General features: G+C 48.2%; 1 protein-coding gene across 7 annotated transcripts; it reads right to left on the bottom strand.

The window, feature by feature from the left end:
• Positions 1-1831: 1831 nt before the first annotated feature.
• CPSF7 (cleavage and polyadenylation specific factor 7) lies at positions 1832-24533 on the bottom strand. 7 transcript variants are annotated; one of them, XR_005531976.1, is made up of 11 exons: positions 24449-24532; positions 23718-23836; positions 17056-17274; positions 16119-16222; positions 15569-15741; positions 12394-12808; positions 11773-11891; positions 9402-9570; positions 8594-8761; positions 2849-3885; positions 1832-2756 (listed from the first exon to the last, which is right to left on the bottom strand). XR_005531976.1 is itself a non-coding variant. In XM_039253563.1 (11 exons), exons 2-9 carry the CDS (start codon positions 23769-23771, stop codon positions 8599-8601), a joined length of 1416 nt encoding a protein of 471 aa, XP_039109494.1. In that variant the 5' UTR covers positions 23772-23836; positions 24449-24533; the 3' UTR covers positions 1832-3885; positions 4305-4324; positions 8594-8598. The 7 variants fall into 7 exon arrangements, 6 of the variants coding, with proteins under 6 accessions (XP_039109494.1, XP_039109495.1, XP_039109491.1 ...); XM_039253563.1 differs by adding an exon at positions 4305-4324 and having other exon boundaries at positions 1832-3885; positions 24449-24533; XM_039253564.1 differs by having other exon boundaries at positions 1832-3885; positions 15596-15741; positions 24449-24533.
• Between the last annotated feature and the right edge of the window lie 15 nt (positions 24534-24548).

The following is a 24548-nucleotide window of genomic DNA, read 5'->3' on the forward strand; positions in this document are numbered from 1 at the left end:
TCCTGGCAACACAGATAAAGGAATGAAGGGCCCGTTGAAGTTTCAAGTTGGCTCGTAATTAAAAGGGACCTTGGAAATGAATCCAGTCCCCCACCTTGCAGGCTTAGCGACAAGGAACAGCCAGGCATCACACAACTGGTTACTAGCAGTTGGCTCTAGAAACCTTGCTTTAGCAGTCTCTGTTTAGATCCAGCAAACTCCATTTCAACAGGTACCACCTGAGGACGAGAATGAGTGGTTGAACATGGGGACAGGCTACAAGAGGAAGTCCTCTCCTTTATTTCATGGTTCCCTGGGGGCTTAGTGCCTCATACTTCCCGTGGATGGCTCCGCCGATGCACCTCCTTCCTGGTGCCTGTCAGAGCCACTGGTGTGGGTCCAGTCCCACTAGAGTAGAACACCATTCAACAGAAACCGAGGCAGCAGAGGCCAGGAATGGGTATAGCCAGTCTTAACGGGTCAGTGTGGTGCAGCAGAGAGGACCTGAGTGAAGGAGCAGGCACTGGTCACAGGGGCTGGTAGAGACCTGCTCAGATGGTCACACTCATGGCTAGAATTTGTCCAGTGACCGCAGTGGCCATCTCGGCAGCCTCTGTAGAGGCTGAGGTCTGGCCCAGTTCAGGAAGCACTTCGGATGCACATCCAGGTGTCTGGCTCTAACCCTGACAGCAGTGTGTGGGAGCCTGCTCTCTGTCCAGGGCCTGGCAGAGTGTACTGTAATCCATGCTGCGATCCTAGGAGGCAGAAAATCCACTTGAATGTGAAGTCAGTTCGGGTCGCTGCGCATTTAGCTTAAAGAGTTGGGATTTGAACCTAGAGTAACCCAAAGTCATCCCTTTCTGTACCCTCACAGTAGCTCTTCGGTGAAAAATTTTACTTTTCTAAGCCATCAGCCCACACACTTTACATAAAAGTCATCTGGGACAGAAAAAGTAGCTTTCTAGATTTCATGAAGTGGGTACAGCCCAAGAACAGGCACAGCATGCACCTGAGATGCGGGGGGGGGGGGGGGGGGGGGGGGGGGGGGGGGGGGGGGGGGGGGGGGGGGGGGGGGGGGGGGGGGGGGCCAGAACTCACCTGCAGTAATCACTCCTCTGTCCCTCACGCCGCTTCTGGTCACAGAGCTTCTGGGGCGCTCCCTCCCCCTGCCAAGCGTTTTGTCCTTAAGGCCCCCTCGCCTGTGCCTGTCCCAGTACTCATTCTCTGTCACCGGGTATCTGGTTCATCTTTTTATACACGGAACTCTCCTCTTGCTCACCTGGCTTTTTAACTAGCTGGCTCACTCACAACACTTTGCTGAACTTTCCAAATGTGTGCTTCCCGATGTTGAGACAGCAGTTCAGTTTCCAAAACACGGTCACATTTGTTATCTCTGAGTCTCACGACACCGCCGTGCGGAAGGCAGGACAGCCATTCTCAGCTCACAGACAAGGCAGGCTCTGCTGCTGCCGACAGCCAGGTAAACAGACAGGGCGCAGGGACTGGCAGGCAGCAGCACGCTTCCCAACTCCGGGCTGAGGGGTCCTCCCTTCCTGAGCCTGAGAATGTCAGAACATTCTCCTTGCTCCGAGAATGAACCGTAGGAATCTTGAAGGGTACGGGACTTGGAATGTTTCTTTCCCGAGTTTAGATGGCTAAGGGAGAAAGCGGAGCCTCAAGGGGCACTTGCAGAGATTTGCACTCAAGGCCTCCTAGGTGCGCCACGGCACCCGCGGGCCCACCAGGCAACTCCAGCCGAGGGCTCAGGGCCCCTCTACCGCCCCAGACTCTCCGTCAGCCCAGCCCACGCCCCAGACACCTCAACAAATCTATTCAATGCAGAATCCATAAAACAGCTCACACCCCATTTATTATTTAAAAATACTTTGTTACAAAAGGAAAAAAATACAATGCAGTATAAAAGATTGACAGCGTCATCAAGTTTATTACACAATTTTCAACCTATCAGAAAGACAAACAAATCACCGACAACAGGGGGACGGGGCCTTGGCCTTTTTGAGGGCTGGGTTTTTTTTTGTTTTCCTTTTGCTATCAGGAAATAAAACTAAAATTTGTGTCATTGAGTAAAAACAAAACAAAAATGGGGAGAAAAAAATTCTCCGGGTAAACGGCTTTTCTGGTACTCTATATATTTTCTTCCTTAAACTGTCACCTTACTTGGTTTTCTCTACATTTTAAAAAGACACCCGGAGCTGCTCTTGAGGATAAGCACATCACTTAACACTTGGCCAGCTGGGCGGGGGGCCGTGTTCCGAAGTGGAGGTGGGGACGGGGTTGGGGGACAAGGGGGAAAGAAGCTACACCCTGTAGCCTCTGTCCCAAGGGAATGTGCCTCTCCAACCCTGGGGGGGCCCCTCACTGACTGACTGAGGGCTATGTCAGAAACGTGCAGGGAACAGAGGAAGGGTTCAGTCCCACTCAGTCTCTCCCCTCTGAGCCGGAAGGGTCTCCAGTGACCCTACATCTCCCACGCCACGTCTCGTCTCCTGCTAGATGTCAGGTGCCCTTTAACGCGTGCAGAAGCCACATCCATCGCCCCATGGGCACCGCAGGACCCCGCTGCCGCCTTTGCCTTCAGCAGGAAGCACATCACAACTTAGATGTTAATGGGAAAAGCAATTCCATTTGCCTGTGTAGACAATGGCCCCCAGAGTGGTGCTCCTTAGAACTCTGAGCTGAACTCATTCAAGTCAGGCTCCACTTCTTCCTTGCTCCCCATCAGAGGCAGGAAGTACCTCCACGTAGAGCGATGGGAGCTATGAAGAGTCAAAAGGTGGAAAGACACCGCATTTGTGACTTTACCTGCCTACTAGTGCCAGGTTATCCCACAATAAGAAAAGGTATGTACCTGGAGGATGTAAGCCCATGCTCACATTGAACCTGAAAAAAGAAAAGCCTAGGGCAGTAGGCTATCTCCCACCCAGCCTGCCTCCTCTCCCGCTCCTCCTGGTACTTCCCAAGGGTTCTTCAGTGCTGAGGTCCGATGTCCCCATCTCCCAGTGGCAGTATCTTCCTCTAAAACAAGGAAGCAGCCTTCTTGGGGGAGGGGCTCCACGTGTGAAATGGAAAAGCCCCAGGAAAGGGAACACCTAGAACAGCTGGTTATTGCAAGAGGCAACCGAGCACGAAGCTGCAGCGGGTGGTAGGTGGTGCTGCCAGGCTCCCCGGCAGAAAGCAACCTCAGGGGCCTTCTCAGCTTCGGAGGGGCGAGTCCGCTGCGGCGGCTGTGCAGCAGGGAGCCGGAAAGGTTCAGCCCTCTGGGAGGTCAGGGAAACCAACCGCCAATAGGTAAGAGGGAAAAGCAAGAACGGGGGAAGCTTTTCAGAATGGAATTTCTGTTCTCAGGGTCCCTCTCAAAGGGCTGGGAAGGTAAAGGAGTTAAACAAAGAAGTGGTATGTTAGCAGGGGGTTTGGACCCTCTCGGCCCCATCACACCTAGTGCGGAGGGCAGGGCCCTGGGCATATTTTGGCGCACCCAGTCACTCTCCTGGATCCTGCATGGAGGATCCGTTTTCTCTGGGAAGAAAGTCTTCCCATCAGCCTCACCACTGAACTACTCCTGGAGAATCAGAAACTCATTCGTTTCCTTGGACAAAGCACCGTTCTCTACGGAGACCAGGGGCCTGGACACGCTTTCTTCCTGTCTGCCACCCCTCCCAACCACACGAAGTCTTAGGTTCGTCCCCTGACAAACAGGAGGCGTGGGGCTGGGAGGGCTGCCAGGCAACCGTCAATCCTGTCGGGCAGAGGGCACTCCCTGGGTGTCGGAAGGGGGGGTCGGGGCTTGGAGGGAAGGGGAAGGGTGGAGTGGCCTCCGTCCTTTAGTCCTGATCAAGGTGAGGAGATGCAAGTCCATTAAAAAAACATTTGCTTCCAACCAGACTCCTGCAATGAGAACATCAGAAGAAAAGAAAGAAAACACAAGTTAGAGGTTACTTTCTGAATGATGGGCAGCTATGAATGACACTGGCATTTTTCTCAAGCTAGCACATACGAAGTAGTGCGTCTATGCAGACAGAGTACAAGCCGGGGAGAGTGAAAGCAAGCAGGCAGGACTGGGGGCACCCGGCACTGTGCGCAGTGGGGGACAGGCTGCGGGAGCTACGGTGAGTACGAAGAAAAAGCAGGCGCATCTCACTTTGAGGTTAGGGGGAAACAGACAATGAAAAGAGCTCTCACGGTCTGATTGAAAGGAGGCTTTGGCTGGAGTATGGTAACTACATTTCAAGAAAAGTTGCTCTAAGAGAACATGGGGAGTTTAAATACTGTTTCAGGAACTCTATTTTAAGCAAGTCCTAGCTTACCTTAGGGGAGGGGAAAACACCTGGAAACGGGAGGCACGACGGTTAAGAAAACAAACGGGTACACGACCAAAACCACCGACCCCAAACACCCAGGAGGCCCTGCCGAGGAGCACACACTTACACAGGAGACGCCTATACTTTTCTTTTAAAGAAGCCCTTTTCAAAACAGATTCCAAACAGTGTCCTTACGAGTACGTGTGTGGGCACACGCGCGCCAAGAGCCAGGGATGTTCTAAGCTGTACTAAAAAGGATTTTAAGTCTTTACCCAGATGACAGCTCTGAGTGAGGGACCAAGAAGCACCCTAATGCCAAGCAAGAGTGACCTGGCCCAGCCCGGACAGAAAGCAAGGACTGGAAGTAAGAGCCGGTAGTCACCACCACGAAACCCAACAGCACAAGTAAGAACTTCTGGCCAACAGTGAGGCTCTGCTAAGCCCCTTGCCACATCGCTACCAGACATAAGGTCCCTACTATTTTCAACTCTGGTTCCAATGTTGCAGTCCCAGTAAGCGGGGGGTGGCGGCATCAATCTGACCATATAAGATAGAATTGGTAACAGGAAAAAGGGAAATTACATTCAGGCATAGGATTTCTACTAATGGCCAAACTAGCAACACAGCCTCCACACACATGCCGCTCTCTATGGACGGACTTCTGTAGCCTGGAGGAGCCATCCGAGAAAAACACACACCCACCAGCTACCTGATCCTTCTAACTCGGAAATGGCACCATTTCAGCTCTGGATCTTCAGAATCTGTTACAGAAGCCTCTGCCTTCCAGCTTCTCTAAATACCTTTGTTGCCAGGTGCTTGTCTCATTTTCTATATGGGGAAACGGAAGCCCTCAGTGCCTTCTCCATTTCTCTCTATTTGGGTTTCTGAATCTCTGCATTGGATCAAAATTGAACAGAATGTTTAGTTTTCACTGGACCAGGAGGATGGGAATGAGGTGAGAATGACCATCTTAACTAGGATAATATCCCCAAATAATGAGCCAGCAGCCAAGAGCTACAGAAGTTGAAGCCAAAGCCATAGATTACCTAGAATATCCTCAAATTCCAAAGCATAAACCTGTATACACCCAGAGAGATGTAATTTGGAAACTGTCCCTACAAAACACAACACAAAGGATAACTAGTACGTCAGGAGACCTAAACTGTCGCACCCAATTCTTCATGGTCATGGTTACATTTGCTGGTAATGTTTGGATGCAGGCAGAAGCCAACGTGGGCCCATCCTGAGGAAGGGTGGAGAAAAGAGGCCGCTGTTGTATTACTGCCTCCAGACAGAACACACCGTCTGCTCTCAGGGAGCACCTGCCTACACAATATAAACACTATTCTTTTCTAACTAAAAGGGGTTGTACACAGAACTTGCAAGGTTCTCCACATAAATGGGCCCATGTACATCTCCCCAGCATGAGGTCTCCTAGGTCACAACTTGGTGACTGCAGACAGAATGAAGAGTCCTTAGGATGAGGATGTGAGAAATCGACATTTTTGGGGTGTCTCAATCAGTTCTTTGGACTAGTTATCCGGATGGAATAACTAACATATCTAAAGGGTAAAAAAATGGGGAACTAGACAACTCATCTCGGAGTTCCTTTTCCTCATCCTGTCATAGGCCTGCACCAGCCATGACTGTTTTCTGGGTATCGGGTTACAGGATTCTTCAGTTCTCCACGATGAATCTCCCTCACAATGGAAGAAACGGTCCTATTTTACAGGTGGAGGAAATAACAAAATGACAGCCAACGTCTCAGGTTCAGATGTTCAATCCTCAAAGTACTAACTGTCAGTGGATCTCACAAGTTCTCTATCAAATGGCTATGAAAAGCAAAGCCACCAGGAATGGTGACATGCAGTGACATGTTCTAACTGCTAAACTGAATGCAGCCCGAGACTACAATCCGTGCTCTGCACTGACAAGTACCTCCCTGGTCACTCTTCTCCTGTCTCCACTCCGAGGACCTACGCTGTGAGCAGCAGGACTGGGGAAGGGGGGACACTGGACCCACAGCAACCCTAGCAACTGTGCTAGCTCCACAACAGGGGAAGGGAGACGCTGCAGCTGCCACAGAAGGGATAAGACAGGGACAAAGGCCTACCCAAATGCCTACTCTCCTGCTCACCCCGAGACCAAATCAGCCAAGAGCTATCAATGAGCTCCACCTCCCCTGGAGTCTGCTTTTCTAGAAGATATAGGGGCACCTCCCCAAACTCAACCTGTTGCAAAATCCAGAAAGAAGTATCTGGAACCCACAGGCTAACTATTGATTTTATGTGGACTATCTTAGATTTCAGTGATCTTAAGCACTCTAAAATTTTGTGGAATAAATGAGTGGTTTAAAAACAGAGAAGGAGAGGCGCCTGGGTGGCTCAGTCGCTTAAGTGTCTGGCTTCTGCTCAGGTCCTGATATCCTGATATCACTGTTCATGAGCTCAAGCCTCGCATCGGGCTGTCTGCTGTCAGTGCAGAGCCCACTTCAGATCCTGTTGCCCTCTCTCCCCTCAAAAATAAAACTAAAAAAGAAAGAAAGCTGTTAAAAAGTTTGTTAACTTTTCATTTTCCCACTTATTTGACTCCTACAAAAGAAGACTGAAAAGAATTTCCGGCTACAATTGTTTAAATTAATGGCAGAGAATGAATGCCAAACAGCAAAGTAGAGGCAGCAACCAAACGGAACTCCTTTCTTCTCAGTGGGTCGTCAGGAGGTCAAGCACCACAGTTTCTGACTGTCTACAGTCCCGCCGCTGCCTGTGAAGTGTAGGCCCTCTCAGGTAGCGGGGGGGCCTTCTTTCCCCTTCTTCATCCAGTCCTCCAGCCAGCCACCCGGAGACCACTACAGAGAACCTCTACAGAGAGCCACTCTGAATCCTCACCCTCCCTCTTCAGTTACCATTACATCAGACCAACCAAACTGGCCAAAAAACACCAGGATACCTTCAGAACACATTTGATGTGAAACCACAATGCTGAGGACCCCCCGCCCCCATCATCTGGGTCACTCAGTAGCCTCCAGGAACCACAAACAGACCACCATCCCAGCCAGAGTCTAGACTACTAAAGGCCTCCACAGAAATAGAATGAACCACCACTCCTGCTTACAGACTAGAAACAATCTTTGCTGGAAGTTTCTTTCAGTTGGGACTGCTAAGCTGGTGGATGTAACTGGGAACTGTGGGGCTGTTGTCGCCCCCGCCCCCGAGGTCTGAGAATGAAGACAGAGAAAAAGCAGCATTGAGTGATGCGGAGGGATTAAGTCCTGAGGCCAAAGCCGAGCCCCTGGACCCAGCCTGCCCTAACTCAGCTTCTCCGTTACCTGGGTTACAAAGTTCCCCCCACAACTCTTCTGCTTTTGCTTTGCTTAAAAAAAAAAAAAAAAAAGATATGACTGTCAATGTTTCTCCCCCAAAACAAATGTATCCTTCCATTGAAGTATCCTCCACACAGTCTCTACATTATTAAATATGATTTTTTTAGACCAGCTTTCTCCTGACTAAAGTATCCTGAGTTTCACAATCTTTTTAATAGATGTTAATTCTTAAAATCATTAACGCCGTGCATTCTGAAAACTAAGAAGGCAATGATCTTACTTTTGGTCTCGGTCAGTTCTCCTGATGTGTTACTTGCGAGTCGGGCGGGGGCGGGGGCCAGATGGGGCTACGGTCTACTGAACACCTGGCACGGAACAGGTACTACGCGTGCGAAGTGCTCTACACGGCCTGTCTCACTGAAGTCAGCAATTCGGCGAGACGGCTATTTTTGCTATCTTCGTTTACAAATAAGGAAACTGAAGAACAGAATACCAAGGCCCACAGGGGAGCCCGGGTGGCTCAAGTGGTTAAGTGTCCTGTTAAATGTCTTGGTTTCAGCTCAGGGCAGATCAAGCCCCCTGCTGGGCTCTCCACCAAGTGCACAGCCTGCTCGGGATTCTCTCTCTCACCTCCCCCCCGCCAAAATAAATAAACTTAAAAACACCACCAACACCAACACCAAAGCAATACGGCCTGCAGACACTGTGCTCTTAGCCCAGACACCACGTGGTCCCTCTGGTGCCAGCCTAAGGCAGACAAGACCCAAACGAAACCAGCACAATCTCGGGTCCGTTTCGGGGTGAGTCTTCTCCAAATGAGCCTGAAACCTGCCCTCCTCAACTTCTGGTCGCCCAAGTCAAAAGTCCTCCCTTCCCCTTTATTTGCTTTAAAGAGAGAGCGCAGAATCTTCGCCATCAGCATTTTCCCTTCCACACAAGGCGCCCTGCAGCCGGGACCGGGGCCTCGTCCCACCTTTCTCAGTGGTGCCGGTCCCGCTCTCGATCCCGGTGCCGCTCGTGCTCCCGGTTCCTCTCCTGGAAATAATCATCATGTCGATCTTCGTTATGAAGCAGGTCCCGATGCCTCCGGCTGCTCTCCCGGGACCGGCTGGGTGACCTCTCTCGGGACCGATGTCTTTTCCTATTAGAAAGATCCTTCAGCCTCGCTCAGAGGACCTACCACATGCCTTCCAAGAGTGTTGTGTTTCGGTGTCTTCCAGTATTTGTCTGAACCACTTTTCTAGCATGGGCCCAGTGTCTGAGGATTTAGCTCTTTGAGGATTCGTCTTTTGTAGGGAAACAGGAACAGTCAAATTTGTTGAGATCTTACGAATGTATCAGGCACAGCGCTAAGAGCTTTACGTGCTTCTCTCACCTCCTCTTTACAACGGGTCTGTACAAGAATCACTACTGTCCCTTTTTTAAAAATTAGAAAGATGAGGTTTGGAAAGTCAAGTGACTCCACACTCAAAGTCACACAGGTACTCAGGAGCAGAGCTGGGATTCAAGCCCAAGCATGCATGGCTTCAAAGCCCATGTTCTTACCTACGCCAGTCTTTCATCCTAAATAGCCCACTGCCTCACCCAACACAGATTCCAGATATTACGTCATCTGTCGATGCAGATGTTTGACTAACTCCTTCCCCGTAAGGACATTAGGGCCAGGTCTGCTCTCTCAGCCACGGCCTTGCCAGACCCCCTGGGCTCCTCTCCTCCCCCTGCCGATCCCTGGAAGAGTGCTGCTCAGGGCTGGGAGGCCGCGGAAGCAACCAACAACTCACCTGGATGAGCTCCCGCTGGCACCCACACTGTAGGACTTGGCTTCAATGCCATGAAGACAGTCCTTAAGAGAGGAGATGAGGACACGGCAACGCTCATCATTGGCGACCCGGGACTGTTTGATAACAGCAATGGCTGTGAGCAGCGTCTCAATCGCGTCACTGTAATCCCCTGACAGGGGACGGATGGGAAAGGCCAAGGATGAGCAGAGGCAGTAGACTATCGGGACCAAAGGAGAACTCAGGACACAAACCAAGAGTAACCAGCTGTCCCACGGAACCAGGGGAAAGTGGACGGGGCAGAAGTGGCAGGCATAAAACTGGATGGCACTGTTCCAATGGTCTGGAACAGACGGACATTCTCAGATGTTGCTAGTGGACGGACAAACCGGTGCGTGGTTGTCTGAGGGCAACCGGACGATACCCATTAAAATAAACAACGTGCATACTTTTTGATCTAGCAATTCTAAAAATGTTCTACTTCTATTCACAAGTATGTATACTCAACAACAATATACGTTTCAGCATTATTTTGTCAAAGAACTAGACACAACTTCAGTAGGGTCTGGCTATGTTTATAGGACACTGGCTAAATGGAATACTACACAGTTGTTAAAAAGCACGAGATAAATCTAGATAAACAAAATAATCTACATAAAGCGCTTAGCACAGTGCCAGGCACACAGTAAGGGCTCAATAAATGTTAGGTATTATTACATACTGGTAGATGTCTAAAATATATTAATTTTTAAGAAGTTGCAAAACAGTATTCCGTTTTTGTAAAAATAAAAATTACATGTACGTTGTCCTACACACACACAAAACAATCTGAAGGACAATGAACTGAAGAAGATGGTTTTGGTGGCAGTCCTTGTATAGAGAGCTTTCATTTATTAACAGTGCACGTTTCTAAGTCTCAATTATTTTAAATCTATAATCAGATGTGTGTACGCATACACGTAACATGTATCTAACGCTTCTATACACAGAGTGTGTGTGTGTGTGCGTGTGTGCGTGTGTGTGTGTGTGTGTGTGTATTTTTAGCTTATGTTGCCATCAAGAACTCGCCCCTTCATTCCCCAAATGGGAGCAATGCCTGGCTCAGGGATAGTGGCCACGGGCTGGGTGCTTGCACAATGCTTTTCCAAGCTCAGTCAAGTGCCTTACAGACAAAAGGTAATGCAAGGAAAGCATGAAACCAGACAGGGGTCCAGTGAGGAGGACTGGGGGCTTCCTCTGTGCAAGGCAGTAAGAACAGAACAGAAGCTGAGGAGGAACTGTGATTCTGTAGAGGTCCAGGCACACCAGGCTGTCAGCTCTACCGGGGTGGGGAATTTTTGCTTATTTTGTAGGCATTCAATAAGTATTTGTGGTTTGAATGACTGGAATGAGAACAACAAAAAGGGAGGGAGATAGAAATTCAGTTATTGATCATCTCAAAGTGAAAGAGTTGGTAAGGAAGAACAATGATTATTTCCCTTAGGCTCCTCTGTATATCTGACCTGCTACAATGAGCACCGATTACTTCCTAATTAAAAATCATTCAGATGTCCATGAATGTTTTCTCGAGGAAAAAAAAGGAAATATATGTATTTCCTGTCTTTAACCTACTCAGTGGATTCAAATTCTGCAGCCACAGATGAGAAGTTACGGAAAACAGATGACAATATTTACTGTCAACTTATTTCTTAGGAGGCCTGACAGCCTACATTACGTCAATGAGGGAAGCTCACAAGAAGGAAGTCAATATGACTAATAGCGTAACGTGAATCCCAGACCAGGAGCCTATGAAGAACCAGATTCCATGCCCGGGGCCCTCAGAGACACAGCTTCTGGTTCTGCCCAGACTGTTGACAGAGGGCCACGTCAGCCATTACAGCAAACTATGTCTTACGATGACACCCGGCAGACCTGCTCCTTTCTAGGATAGGTACGTGCAGGCCACCAGTTCTGCCCAGACCCCCAGATATAATGAGATTCCGTATCAAACCCACCCAGTTGGGGCATCAGTCCTAAAACCCCGGGGTCTACACTCGGCATTACACAGACACTAGGTCCCCGATCAACCACTGAGATCTCCACGAAGACAGGAATTTCATTCTATAACAAATACTGTGATGAGATATCATCAGTTATTTATAATCCGGGCATGAAGTTGGTTTCTGTGGGGCAGGTTTAGATACAGGCTCGATAATAAGACCCGCGGAACGTCCGCAAAGCCACAAAATCAGGTTATGCGCTGCTCCTCACAGGGCGCTGCTCCTGAGACTAACAGTGCTCCAACTTCATGTTATCGAACCTCCTGCCAACGGAAATGACAAAACACGGGGAAACCAAAGGGAAGGAGAAGACAGCAAAGGTATGGCTGGGTTACCTGCACTGGCTCCAGACACCGCTTTGGAAATGGCACTGCTGGAAATCGCTCTATTTCGCTTCATGATCTCTTCGAACTCTGCTTCACTCACTGTGGAGGGCGGAGGGCCCGGGTCTCGGCTGCACAGAAACAACATTTCTGACTGCCTGCACCGCTTATCAGCTTCACCATACTCTTCAGAACAGTGGCGCTTCATCGTGCTCTCCTACAGAAGGTCTTAAATGGTTCTCAGCCTGTTCATGTTTTCTGTGTTCACATTCTCTTCAAGGACAGGACTGACATCCTATTCTTTTGTCATTCTGGCATGACCCAATAGAGCTAGGCATTCACAGCGTCCCTAACGGCCACCTACGGCACTCAATTTAATCAAGCTCCTTAAAAAGGGACGTGAAAGGCACCATTTGGGTCAAGAGACTAAGATGCAAACAAAACACCAAATAAAAAACGTTACCTAACAGACGGTTAACTATTTCCCAGGACTCGACACTGTGACAACAGAGTTTCCACAAGGGAAAATAAGAATTCACGCTCACTTACTCCCTTAGGGAGAACAAAATGCTTAACATATGGTCTACCATACTATAGCTGGCTCAGATTAGAAAGGAACAAGACAGTCCTTACCTGCCATGGTGGTTATAGGGTGCTGAGGCCTTCATGTAAGTATCTGGTGGAGGCCCCACTGTAGCACTTGGTGGGGGGAAGAAGGCTGGATTGAGGTGAAGGGCAGGTGGGATGGCCCCAGGGGGAGGTACAGCCAGATGAGGAGGTAATCGAGGAGGAGGGGGCATGAGATGCTGGTAGTGGATGCCAGGAGGAGGAGGAGGGACCCCAAAGCTTGAGGAGAGAGGAGGTGGGGGTGGAATTGGGGGTGGGGGCAGACCCATCAGGGGGAGGGCTGAAGGAGGGCGATTGAAGTAGGGCAGCACACTGGGGGGCTTATCCACACGGGCAGATGAGGGTACAAGGTTCTCAGAGGGTGTGGCCCGTCCATCGGCAGAATCACTAGAATCCCGGGAATGGGCCCGTGGAGGTATTCCTGTGAAGCAAAACAGATCTAACGTTACTGCCCAGGCTTCACACGTACTCACGGGACCAGCTCATCCTTCAGCAAGAGTCCTCGGATACCATACTGAGAAAGGCGACAGGCAGCTGAGAAAGAAGGTAAAATTATCTACTCGTTTTTCTTTGGCCTCAGGAAAAAAGGCAAGTTAGTTAAGTCATAAACCCAGAAAGCATCATCACTTTAATTCTGTTATGTCAAAGAACCCTCTTTATCTAGAACTCGGTGCTTTACACTTAGTTTATCCTTAGACTTGTTTTCGATTTCTAAATGCAGGATCCTAACTAACCCATGAGAGAACAACACTGTTCAAGAATGTTTGTTACCGTTCAGTTGGATTCAAGCAGATGTGAAATCCCATGTGCCCGATTAAGAGTTCAGGGCCTCTCTCCCTTACCAGTGCTAGCTGACCTGAGACTACTATGCTAATATGTACTTCGAGTTTTCTCTTTGCCATGGCACTAGGGCCAGGGAATTTGGGAGAAGGGCAGGGGCTAGGTATCCACATATTAAAACTGGCCACTGGGATGGGGAACCACCATACACCACAGAAGACTTGGAGGTCAAGTTGAAAGGTAGGGAGAAAATGGGAGGTAAGCCAAGATACGACGTGCCCACAGAAGAGCAGGAGGCACAAAGCTTAGAGCAGGGACTCCTAGCAAAAGCTCAGTGAAAGACCAGCCTCATATCTGGGGCACTCCAGCTATATTTCAATGGCCTAAACGTTGTACCCCACGGGGCAGCCTGCCAGGGAACGTCACCATAGCACCTTGGTATGGTGTCGTGCACAACAGGGACTCAAACATGTTTGTATACAGCTGGGAATGTGGCTGTGCACTGTTAAGCCCCTTGGTTACACTTGTTCACACTCTGATTTAATAGTCTCCAAGCCTGGTTCGTGTGGAATCGAACAGAACGTGACCAAATGGCCTTAAAGGCCATGCTTGGAGGCAGAGGTGCCATTAGCAGTCAAAAGGGGGAAGACAGGAGAGTGCTCCTTAAACTGACACTTGCTGGTTCACACATGGGGGGGCAGGGTTCCGTCATCCAGCAACCCCCGAGCTTTCTTCGCTGGGGCGTATCGCCAGTGACTGAGCTTCTCGTGTCTCAAACATGGGGCAGCCGGTCTCTTCCCTGAGTTCTCTCAGACCAAAGATACAGGTGTTGGCAAGTGTGATCCTCAAAGGCAGCTATCTTCTCAGCTACCGTTCCCACCTCTACAAGGTTCTGTTTTGTATCGGTGGCTACAACCCCAAGAGCAGCAACTGTTTTTATGCAGGGGAAGGCCACTGGCTGCACTCAGTGAATGAACAGAGCCCGAGTCTGTCAACATGACAGAGCAGACTACCACCACTCAGTTACTACCATCATTTCCGCAAAGAATGGGAACACTGAGTAGACAGCCAAGTGGAGGTAGGGACGTCATCCCTAAGCAACTGTAAATTAGTGCATCTTAGGGATATCAGAAGAGGGCTGAATCACACAAAGATTCTGAAAGAGAGGAACTTGAAAATTGAAATTGTCAAGGAAGAAAAGTGTGTGCCTTTTAACCCAGAGCAATGGGAGCTCACACTACACCCATCTAGGCTCTCAAACTAGTAAAAAGAACAGTTTTTCCCATGCAAGAGAGAAGTGGCCAGATTTCCACCTTCAATCAGTCAATACAAGGCGCTAGAGCAGGACCTATGAAATGACAGAATGTAGGCGATGAGTCTGTCCCCCCAACCCGTCTGCCCCCGCTGTCAGGAAAGAAAAGTAAAGGCAGTTGGCTGCTTCAGGTGGGGCCTTGGGGGGTGGCTGCACCTTGTGAGGTCAGGACAATCCAAGGTCTGGTCCTCGGGTTTCGCAGGTTCAGACACTTGATTTTAATAGTATACCCAGGGGTGATTGTACCCTAGGAAACTGATTCACGCTAACCAAACTCACAAGAGACTGATTCATAAACCAGAATGCCAATTTATTAATTTACAATGAGAAATAGAACTGCCAAGCAGACTGGAATACTTGTGTCGGCTGGTCAGCGCATTCTCTTCCCAGTAGGAGAGCCTAGTTGGGAAACCAGATTAGTATCAGAAGGCGGCTTGGTGAGTACAGAATCAGAACAAAGGGAGTAAGGTGAACTTAAGGGACACTATCATCATGCTGAGGTAGTCTGATGCAGTTTTATCAGTGGGCAATATATGCCAAGCAGATGAAAATATCTGGTCACAGAAAGGGCACCCTCTCCCCTGCACAATGTTGGAGAAACACTGTGAAATTCTTATTCCCCAGCCCTCCTCTGGGCTGGATCCTCATAGAGCACCCTTCCAATACATGTTTATGATGAGACTATAGCCATCTTCATGTCCATTCCCTGCATATCAGGGTGGCCGCCGCTTGTTATCTTACAGAGGGCACGTGTTACGATGAAGCGCATATACTGATATTTTACACACAAACACGTAGCTGAGAGTTGGCAGGAACTTTAAACATCATGTATCTTCCCAGAGAAGGGAAGAGGCCCTAAGCAGGAAAGTGACTGGCCCAAGGTCACACAATGAGTCAGTGGCAGAACCAAACTATAACCTGAACCTACCTGACTCTCAGCAATGTTCTTTCTCGTACATGGCCTCACATCTGGGTCACTATTTGACCGTGCCATCACCCATAACCCCCACCCCCACTGTAGGCAGAGCCTACACCACAAAAAACAAACCCACAAACTCGCCCCCCGTCATACAGATGGTCTCCACGTACCCCCTCTTGGGACTCGGACGCACTCACGTTTCCGAGCCTGTGCTTCAAACTGTGACAGGTTCTGCCGGGTGGCCGGCCTCACGTCCACTTTTTCTCCATTAAGAACTTTTCCCGGCAGGAGTTCCAACAATTTGTGGACAGAGTTTTCAGAGGCTACTACCACCTCAGCGTACCTTGGGGAAGAAACGTTTAAAGTGAGTGAGATCTACTAGCCAAACAAGAGAGGAACAAAGAAATACCCTTCTGCGTTTAGTGAAAAGTGGTAAAGCAAAACACATCTTGCTAATACGACACAAACAAAACTACCGCCCATAAAAAGGTGTCACCCTTTAATCTTCCTATTTGGAATTAGAAATCAGCTTTCATCGCCCCTCAACAGATTGACATCGTTACACTGCAGCTAGGTCCCCATTCTATAGCAGTGTGCCCAAACCAAGGACATAACCCAGGCCAGGGGTAGGAAGGATTAAAACCCAGGGCCAAAATACAGTGTGGATCTGTTATCCTAATGGTGACAAACTCAAAGGGGCTTCTCAAATCCAGACCTCACCCTTTGGACTGGCCATTTGCTCGATTCTCTGCAAATTTCAACTCCACCACATCATAGACTCCTATAGAGCGAATAACCTGGATCAGCTGCTGGTCTGTAGTCCACTGGGGCCGGCAAGATGGAAAAGGAAGAAATGTCAAGAGCTACACCCCCGCCCCACCTAGAACGTCCCGAACCCTTTCACCAAACCTAGGCTTCTAGTCACAACCATGACCTCCCAAAGAAACCCTAAAGCCCGTCAACATTTCAATTAGTGTTAGGCTTTTCTTATTATGCTCACCCATACAGAATCCCACAATTTCCCATCCCCTCTCCAACCCCCATCTCGAGATTAACAAGAGTCAAACCTATTTTAACTTGGACTGCCATTCGGGTTGGCTGGTCATCAGTTCAAACACTGATTATCAGCAGCTTTAATTACAGACCTGACAGGCTACGGTCTGACCCGCGTCAGGAACTTCCCCCGAGTATGTTCATTTTCTAATTCGGGCTTGCCCTCCACCAGCCCCAAAACATGTCACACAAGAACTCTTGCAGAACAACAATCACCGCCTACCCCGGAACACTAGAACTATCAAGGTCTTTGATCCCTGTCACCCATCGTTATCAAAGGACCATCGAATGACCACCAAGAGTTCAAGGTGTTCACTCTGAAATCTCATCCCACAGATGACCCTATTGGACATAAAGCCCCAGGGTCAGGGGCATTAACAAGATGGCAGAAAAAGCAACTACCCACTTAATCATTGCTTTCTTCGGCACCAGTACGTCCTCAGGATAGTTCTCTTTCAGAGATCAATCCAACCTGATCCCAGGAAAAAGAAATCCAACCCCATCAGAGCACAAAACAGTGCAACAGTGGTTTCTGAAAATGCCATCACCTCCCAGTGCTCTCCCTCCAGCCTACCCATGAGCCTTCTCGGTTCCCCATGCTCACCCAGGAGAAGCTGCCCACATAGACAGCAGCTCGCCTATTACGCAGGCCGCTGTACGTGTACAGGATCGCAGGGCTCTTGTTATTGGGCTTGGGGGACGGCTCCTGGCGAACAGGAGGAGGTGGCTCAGTGCTGCTGCTTCTGTCATCTGAGGGCTGTGAGGTGGCTGTCAACACGTCATCATACAGGTCAATCTGATCTGTATTGTTGAACTCTGGGTCCTAAGAGATGAGGGGTTGGTAAAGGTGGGTTTGCAGACCTTCCACTGGGTTCATTCTAGGTCAGAATCCATAGTCAAATACTTCATAAAATACGCATAAAAAAACTTCCTTGTCCCACTCTAGGAAACTAGGTAGGAATAATTTTCTTATAAGAGTAATATCTCGCTTATAACCATTTCGTTAAATTATGCGTCTGTAGGTTTTTCTTCTAAGACCCTGTGAGTAGCCTGCGATGCTTCCAGCGTCAGCAAGCTGTGAGAGTCAAAAGGTACATGATGATTAAACAAGCAAACTAAGAATGCATGAAGATGCACCCGCTACTGGTATCAATGAGGTCAGCCTCTAATACCACATCTAAGTCACAGGACCGAAAACGTGTTTTCAACATTTCATGATACTCCCAGAATCAAGAGTTACACAAAGCTTACTACTCTATTTAATAAGAAAGTATATTCATTTAGAAATAAAAAGCAAGGAAAAAGCATATTAAAGTGAAAACTAGAATGCAAAAAAGGACTGGAATTACTGGTTTCAACTTTTCCACTTACACAAATGATTTCGAGAAGCTCTGAAACTCACAGTATGCACTCCCGTCTTTCTACTAACCACCAAAGAAACATTAAAAAAAAAAAAAAAAAGGAAAAGAATAATTCTGGGAGATTCTCCCTTACTATTTCTCAAATGACAACGCAGATCCAACACATTACCATGACACCTATATGACAGACTTTTGGGGAGGAACACCAGACATGTTCAATGATTCACAAAAGCAGTGAAGTTTGTTCTCTAAAATATAAGGGTAGAAAACAGGACAAGCACCCATACCATGAACTGTCACAGTTGGCACCTGAATGTGGACACGTACTCTGAAAGACACGTGAAGTATACTTTGTGTGTATGTGATACACTGCTGCCATGGACTGACGGTTTGTGTGCCCCCCCAGAATGCGTATGTTGAAACCCCACTCCCCAGCGTGATGGTATCAGGAGGCGGGGTCTTTGGGAGATAATTAAAATTAAATGAGGTTTTGAGGTGGAACCCTCATGACAAGGATTACTGTCCATATAACAGCCAAGAGAGCGCATGCCTGCCCTGCCCAGTGTCCCTTGAGGAGACAAGGTGGCACTCAGCACCTAGAAGAGGGCCCTCACCAGAACCTAAAATTTCAGCCTTCCAGTCTCCAGAACAGTGAGATATAAATTTCTGTTGTTTATAAGCCACTCAGGTTTTGGTATTTTGTTATAGCAGCCCAAGTTAACCGTATATACCCCCAATCCTAAAACCGTAAGAACTACTACTGAGTGACCGTAATGTTTCAGATTCTGCAATGTTATCTCAGAGAGCTCAGTTTCAGGATCGGTATTTTTTCGGGTAACATTCAAAAACATCCTGACCGTGCTAAAGATGCTGCCAAAATGACAGAAGTTCAAAGTGTTTTAGAGGAACTATAGCTCATCATGTCATTGCTGTGTTTTTAAAAATGAAATAAAGGAAGAACCTATGTTAGGTAACTTGTCTAGTTCTCTGAAGAAAGAGAGCACTTCCTATAATGCAAGTCGGGACAGGAAGCTCCAGTAATTTTCTCCCTTAAATTCCATCACAGGAACTGCAGATTCTAAAATGAGGCTAGAGAGGAGACTCGCTACCAAATTCATTCCTAGACCTACATACCATCATGAACTTCTGGAAATAATTTTCTAGTTCCTCACTCATCTGAAGAATAAGGGAAGAATGTGCACACAAAAACAGCTTTATTGGACTGTTCTGGTAGTGAAGGGGGAAAGGGTTCTACTCCCTGAGGCACGTACATAATTCCAAGTATTACAAATACTCTAAAAAAACCACACAATAGGATTGTATAAACTTGTAAAAATATCAGAAAAAGGATGGCAAAAGAGAGTATATTTTTATTTTTTTAAAGTTGACTTAATCATTTTGAGAGAAAGAGAACACGTGTTGAGCAGGAGAGAGGCAGAGAGAATCAAGCAGGCTCTGTGCTGTCAGCGTGGAGCCCGACGTGGAACTTAATCTCACGAACTGTGAGACCATGACCTGAGCTGAAACTAAGAGTTGGATGCTTAACTGGGGCACCCCAAAAGCAACCTTTTTAGAGGCAACTTATAAAACAAGGAATCAATGAGACAAATAAGCATAAAAAACTGTTCCAGGTAGTCAATTTATAAATAAATAAGGATCTTCCATCAAGAGAATGTAAAGAACAGGAAGAGAAGCTAACATTGGAGCGCACAGGGTGGATAATAAATTGAGTAAAGGGCTAAAAACTTGCAAACACAATGTGTGTAAAATATCTCACAGCTATTATGTCTCAAAGAACTGCAACTCTAGACAAAATCATTTATTTCCTCATTCATGTACTAAATATGGTGATATATGCCCTTATGGTTCCCAGGAAGATAGAAACTGTTTGAATTCTAATCCTTAGGGAGCAATACTTCACATCAGGGCGCTTTTAAAATTCATTTGTTTATTTATTGAATCTTGGTTCATTTTTGAGAGAGAGAGGGAGAGAGAGAGAATGAGCAGGGGAGGAGCACAGAGAGAGGGGGAAGGAGGATGTGAAGCAGGCTCCACGCTCACAGCAGACAGCCTGATACGGGACCCCAACTCACGAACCATGAGATCATGACCTGAGCCACAGCTGGGAGCTTAATGGACTGAGCCACCCAGGCACCCCACTTTTTAAATTTCAATCAAGGAGTCTGAACTGGAACTTAAAGGGAATAAGGAAACACACCATCTTGGATACTCAGTGGAACCAAATTGGGACTCCTTCCAGCAGGATCTGTGATTCAGAGATGTGTATCTAAAAGTTGTAAAACAAAAACTACCATGGATAATTGGGTAGTGAACTAGCACGCAGATTTGGGACAGCTCAGAGACCACACACATGACAGGAAACTTCCCATACTGCAAGCCTAGAGAGCAAGACTCTCTCTAAGGGTCTTTCAGGGACCCTTAGAGAACACACTAAGTCCTGAAAAACCTGGTATATGGATTACCTTGCCACTTTAAGAAGCACAAAAGGATTCAATGAATCCAAAACTGTCACATGGGGCACCTCGGTGGATCAGTCGGTTAAGCGTCCGACTTCCGCTCGGGTCATGATCTCGCGGTTCGTTGTGGGTTCGAGCCCCGCGTCAGGCTCTGTGCTGACAGCTCAGAGCCTGAAGCCTGTTTCAGATTCTGTGTCTCCTGTCTCTCTGACCCTCCCCTGTTCATGCTGCCTCTCTCCATCTCAGAAATAAATTAAAACAAAACAAAACAAAACAAAACAAAACAAAACAAAACAAGATTCAAATGGTTTCTCTGGGCTATAGAACCTGGGAACTGTTCTGATGCACAGAGCAGGCCTGTTGAGGGGTCTGTTGAAACAATGTATCAAGTTGTGTCTGAATTTAAACCTCTAGCAACACCAACACATTTTAAGCTCAGCTGGTAAGAGAAAAACAGAAAAAGCCTTGAAGTTTTTCTGATTACCAAATGAGCTGATGATTTACTCAGTGTTGAATTAGGTTAAAGCACAATCTAATTCTACAAATTAAGTGAAAAATACAATGTTTTCTGTGCACTGATGCCAAAGGTTTAGTTCCAGGGAGATTAAAAAGTGTGTATTTAAAACTGATTATATCAGGAAGAATTTTGTGTTTAACAGTATAGGAAGAGCCATGGTGGTTTCAGTAAGTTCTTTAAAGAACAACCTGCATGATTCTGAATTTAAATAAGAACTTCTCCATCAGTACGTTCAATGTTTCTACCCTCCAACCCCCTTCTCCTGATATCTGAGGGAAGTAAAAAAGGTTAGGATTTATTTTTCTCAAAGCAACCTACTCAGTATCATCGTAACCAAAGCTCAAAGCTTTTGGCTTTATAAAGACTGGTCTCCAGTCCTCACCCCATGCCTGCTCCCCTGCCACTATCCACTGCCCTGACCTCCAGGAATGGAACGTCTCCTGAACACAGGGATCCATTCCCCCCCACCCCCATTCCCTCACTGGTCCTGACACAGGGCCTCGTAAACAAAAATTGCTCAATAAATATTTGATGGAAGTAGCAAAGAGAACAGCGTACTAGGCACAGCACCTTGCTTGGCACAAGGAGCAGAGAGAAACCCTCAGCAAAACGGCAGCTCTCGCTTTTTCAGAGTACCTCCCCAGCCCAAGGGGGGGCAGCTGTGAATTTCCAGACTCTCAACATGACAGGAGTAAAGCAGTTGGGCAAAAGGGGCTTCCAGAGCACGTGCTGAAGATCAGGGGACTAGAGTACATGTGACAGGGTTCTTGTGCATGGTCAGCTCGGGAGGAATCCTTAATGTTCTGAAGACATTCTAAAACCCAGTCTGTACTGGCTGCCTTCAGTCTAACCTTGCGCTTTACAATGCTTGCCAAACGAAACCTTAATCATTTCTTCAGCAGCCTCCAAATTACACTAAGATCAGCTTTACCAAAATTTAACTCACGAGAGAAGCACCCCTCCGTGGACCTTCCATAAATGGACAGGATATTCAAAATCTATACTTTCTTCCAACCTGCCAAGCACTAATGACTATCTATTTGATATATAAATGCCTACTAAATTCCACACACGATCTTTGGCCTTACACCCATAAACAAGTCTTTTTTTTACTAAAGAGACAGGAGAACAAACCGTTGAGGTCAATGACTTCTACCCGGACACGGCAGCCACCACCGGATAAGGTCTGGGCCTCATCTATGCCCTGTAAGGTACACTGCTTAGGAAATCCTGAAATTCTGTTTTCTGAGACCGAATGTGACTAGACCTGTCCTGTTTTGCCCATTTCTCAAAGTGATTTGGCAGCAATGGTATCAACCCACAGAGAAGGAAATTAAGGGGGGAGGAAGAGTTATTATTAACAATAACTATCCTTCCTATCTTGTATTAAAAAAAGAACACAAAAATGAAAATCACCCATAATTTGTAGAGAGTAGTAAAAACCAGATGCAAAATAATATGGAAAACAATGGTTGTAACTAAACGAATTTACTGAACCTTTCAATTCATCCATAATTGACTTGAGCTTAAAAATTTTTTTTCATGTATTTAGGTCAACATGTAGATGATTCCAGTTTACCTGAGGAGATGTGGGCAAATATCAGAAAGTATATCTGACATAGCTGTACGATGGGTACAAGATCATTATACTATTCTCTCTACTTTTGTATTTTAACGTCTCTATGTTAAAATGCCAATGTGTTAATTTTTTTTTTAAACGTGAACGTTTGCCAAATGTACAGGACATCTTCTGTCACCTCATATAAAAGTCAGGATCTAACCGGGGCACTCTCCTTCCCTAGTCTCTTCTTTTTATCCTCTTTCCGGATTCTCGTGTGTACCCACTGAAAGACACCAATGAAAGAACCAGTTTCCTCAAGTACCATGGCGCTGAAAACAACCCAGGCAAGATATTACTAAGTATTAAAATGAGACTTGAGAGGTGCCTGGGTGGCTCAGTCGGGTTGGATGACCCGACTCTTGATTTTGGCTCAGGTCATGATCTCACCGTCATGGGACTGAGCCTCACTTCAGGCTCTGCACTGAGTGTGGAGCCTGCTTAAGGTTCTCTCTCTTTCTCCCTCTGCCCCTCTCCCCCAATAGCACACACACTAAATAAACAAATGAATACATGTTTGGTAGAACTTATCAAAAAAAAATAGAATAAAGAGACTTTGGAACATTCTTGGGCTTGACCTCCATATAGTCCTGCTTCCTGGGAAATCACTGTGTAATGTTCCTTGACATGACATAAATAGATCAATAAATCCACAGGTCTTTTTAACTGATTTGTCCAATACCTTTACCTCTGCCCTCAAAACAATTAGCTGCATCAATAAATTAAAATGTATTACAGTGAAATGTCTAGGCGCTGCTGAAGGCCAGAGTCAAACCACCTACAGAAAGAAGTAAAAGCCAGAACAGTCAGGACGGAGCTGCCACTAAATGTTAAAGTATCTTTCATTCGGTGCTTGTGCACTGAGGAGGGGACTCTATTTCCCCAGCTGCCACTTGAAAGAATCACAAAGGAACGGGTATGGACACTGTCTTCATGAATGCTACAGCGAACATAATTCTGATTTTTCAGCGCGCTCAGTCTCCGAGGAGACGGGTACCCAACTCTGGCCTCCTGGGGGAGCAAGTTCCACAGGTTGATTCGCCATTGTATTAAACCCGATTTTTATTTGCTCTTAAACCAAAGCCTGCAAAATTAAGCCTGGAGGCTTACAATTCACATAAGGCGGAACGGCCTTTCGAGATCCTGAAAGTCTACCACAGAGGAAAAATCTGAGACCCGACGGAGGGCTCTTCGGGCCTGGCAAAGACTGCCATAGTCTGGGACCACTGCAAGTTCGGTGAAAGTGATTCCTCAGCAGGTCCCGGACAAGCCAAGCTCCCGATGACCCCTCACCTGATTGAACTCCTCGTCTGCGTATATATCAATCAAGTCCACTCCTTCGGACATGGCTCCGGAAGGAAGATCGCGAGGCCGGAGAACCGACAAAGTAAGTAAGATGCCGCTGCGGTAGCCTGCAAGACGCAAGAGGTAGAAGGCATGAGGGTCCCGGGCCGGAAGGAGAGCAATGGTTGCCAACCTCCCGTCTCCAGAGACGCAGCATCCCGGCAGCCCAAGCTCGGTCCCACCCGCTCCGCCCCGCCCCCGGCCTCGCGCCGCCCCTCACTCTCCCAGGCCGCCGGGGCTCGCGGGGCTCGCTGCCCATCACCCTCGGGCCCGACCCGAGTTGCGGCGCAGCTGCCCGCGGCGAGACGGGAAAGTCCAGGCCTGTGCTCCTACGGGCCCTGGGACGGCGCTGCGAAGAACGACCGCGGCGAAGCCCGCAGCCCCGGCCCGCCGCGCCCGCCTAGGCCCCGCCGCGGCCCCGGCTCGAGTCCCTGCGGGTCGCGGAGCTCCGGCCGCCTCCGCTCCCCACCCAGGCCCAGTCCTCGCCCCCGGGCTAGGCCCGCCCCGCTCCCTCCCCACAGACTCGGCCCGGCGCCCTCGGCCTCCTCCCTCAAAGGCCCGCGCCTCCCTCCGCCCGCCGACTCCGGCGGCCCCAAACTCAACCGACCCCCTCCCAGTTTCAGCGCCGGCCCCGAGCCCTCTTCCGGCCCAGCCGGCCCCCGGCCGCGCGCCCCCGTTACCGGGAATATGGCGGCGGCGGCGGCGAGTCCGGACTAGGCCCGAAGCGCGCGAACCGCTCTCGGTCCCAGGTCCCGCCCCCCCCCCGCCGCTGGCGTCACA

This window comes from Hyaena hyaena, unplaced genomic scaffold (genome assembly GCF_003009895.1).
Source record: "Hyaena hyaena isolate Hyena2069 unplaced genomic scaffold, ASM300989v1 scaffold_456, whole genome shotgun sequence".
NCBI classification, from domain to species: domain Eukaryota; kingdom Metazoa; phylum Chordata; class Mammalia; order Carnivora; family Hyaenidae; genus Hyaena; species Hyaena hyaena.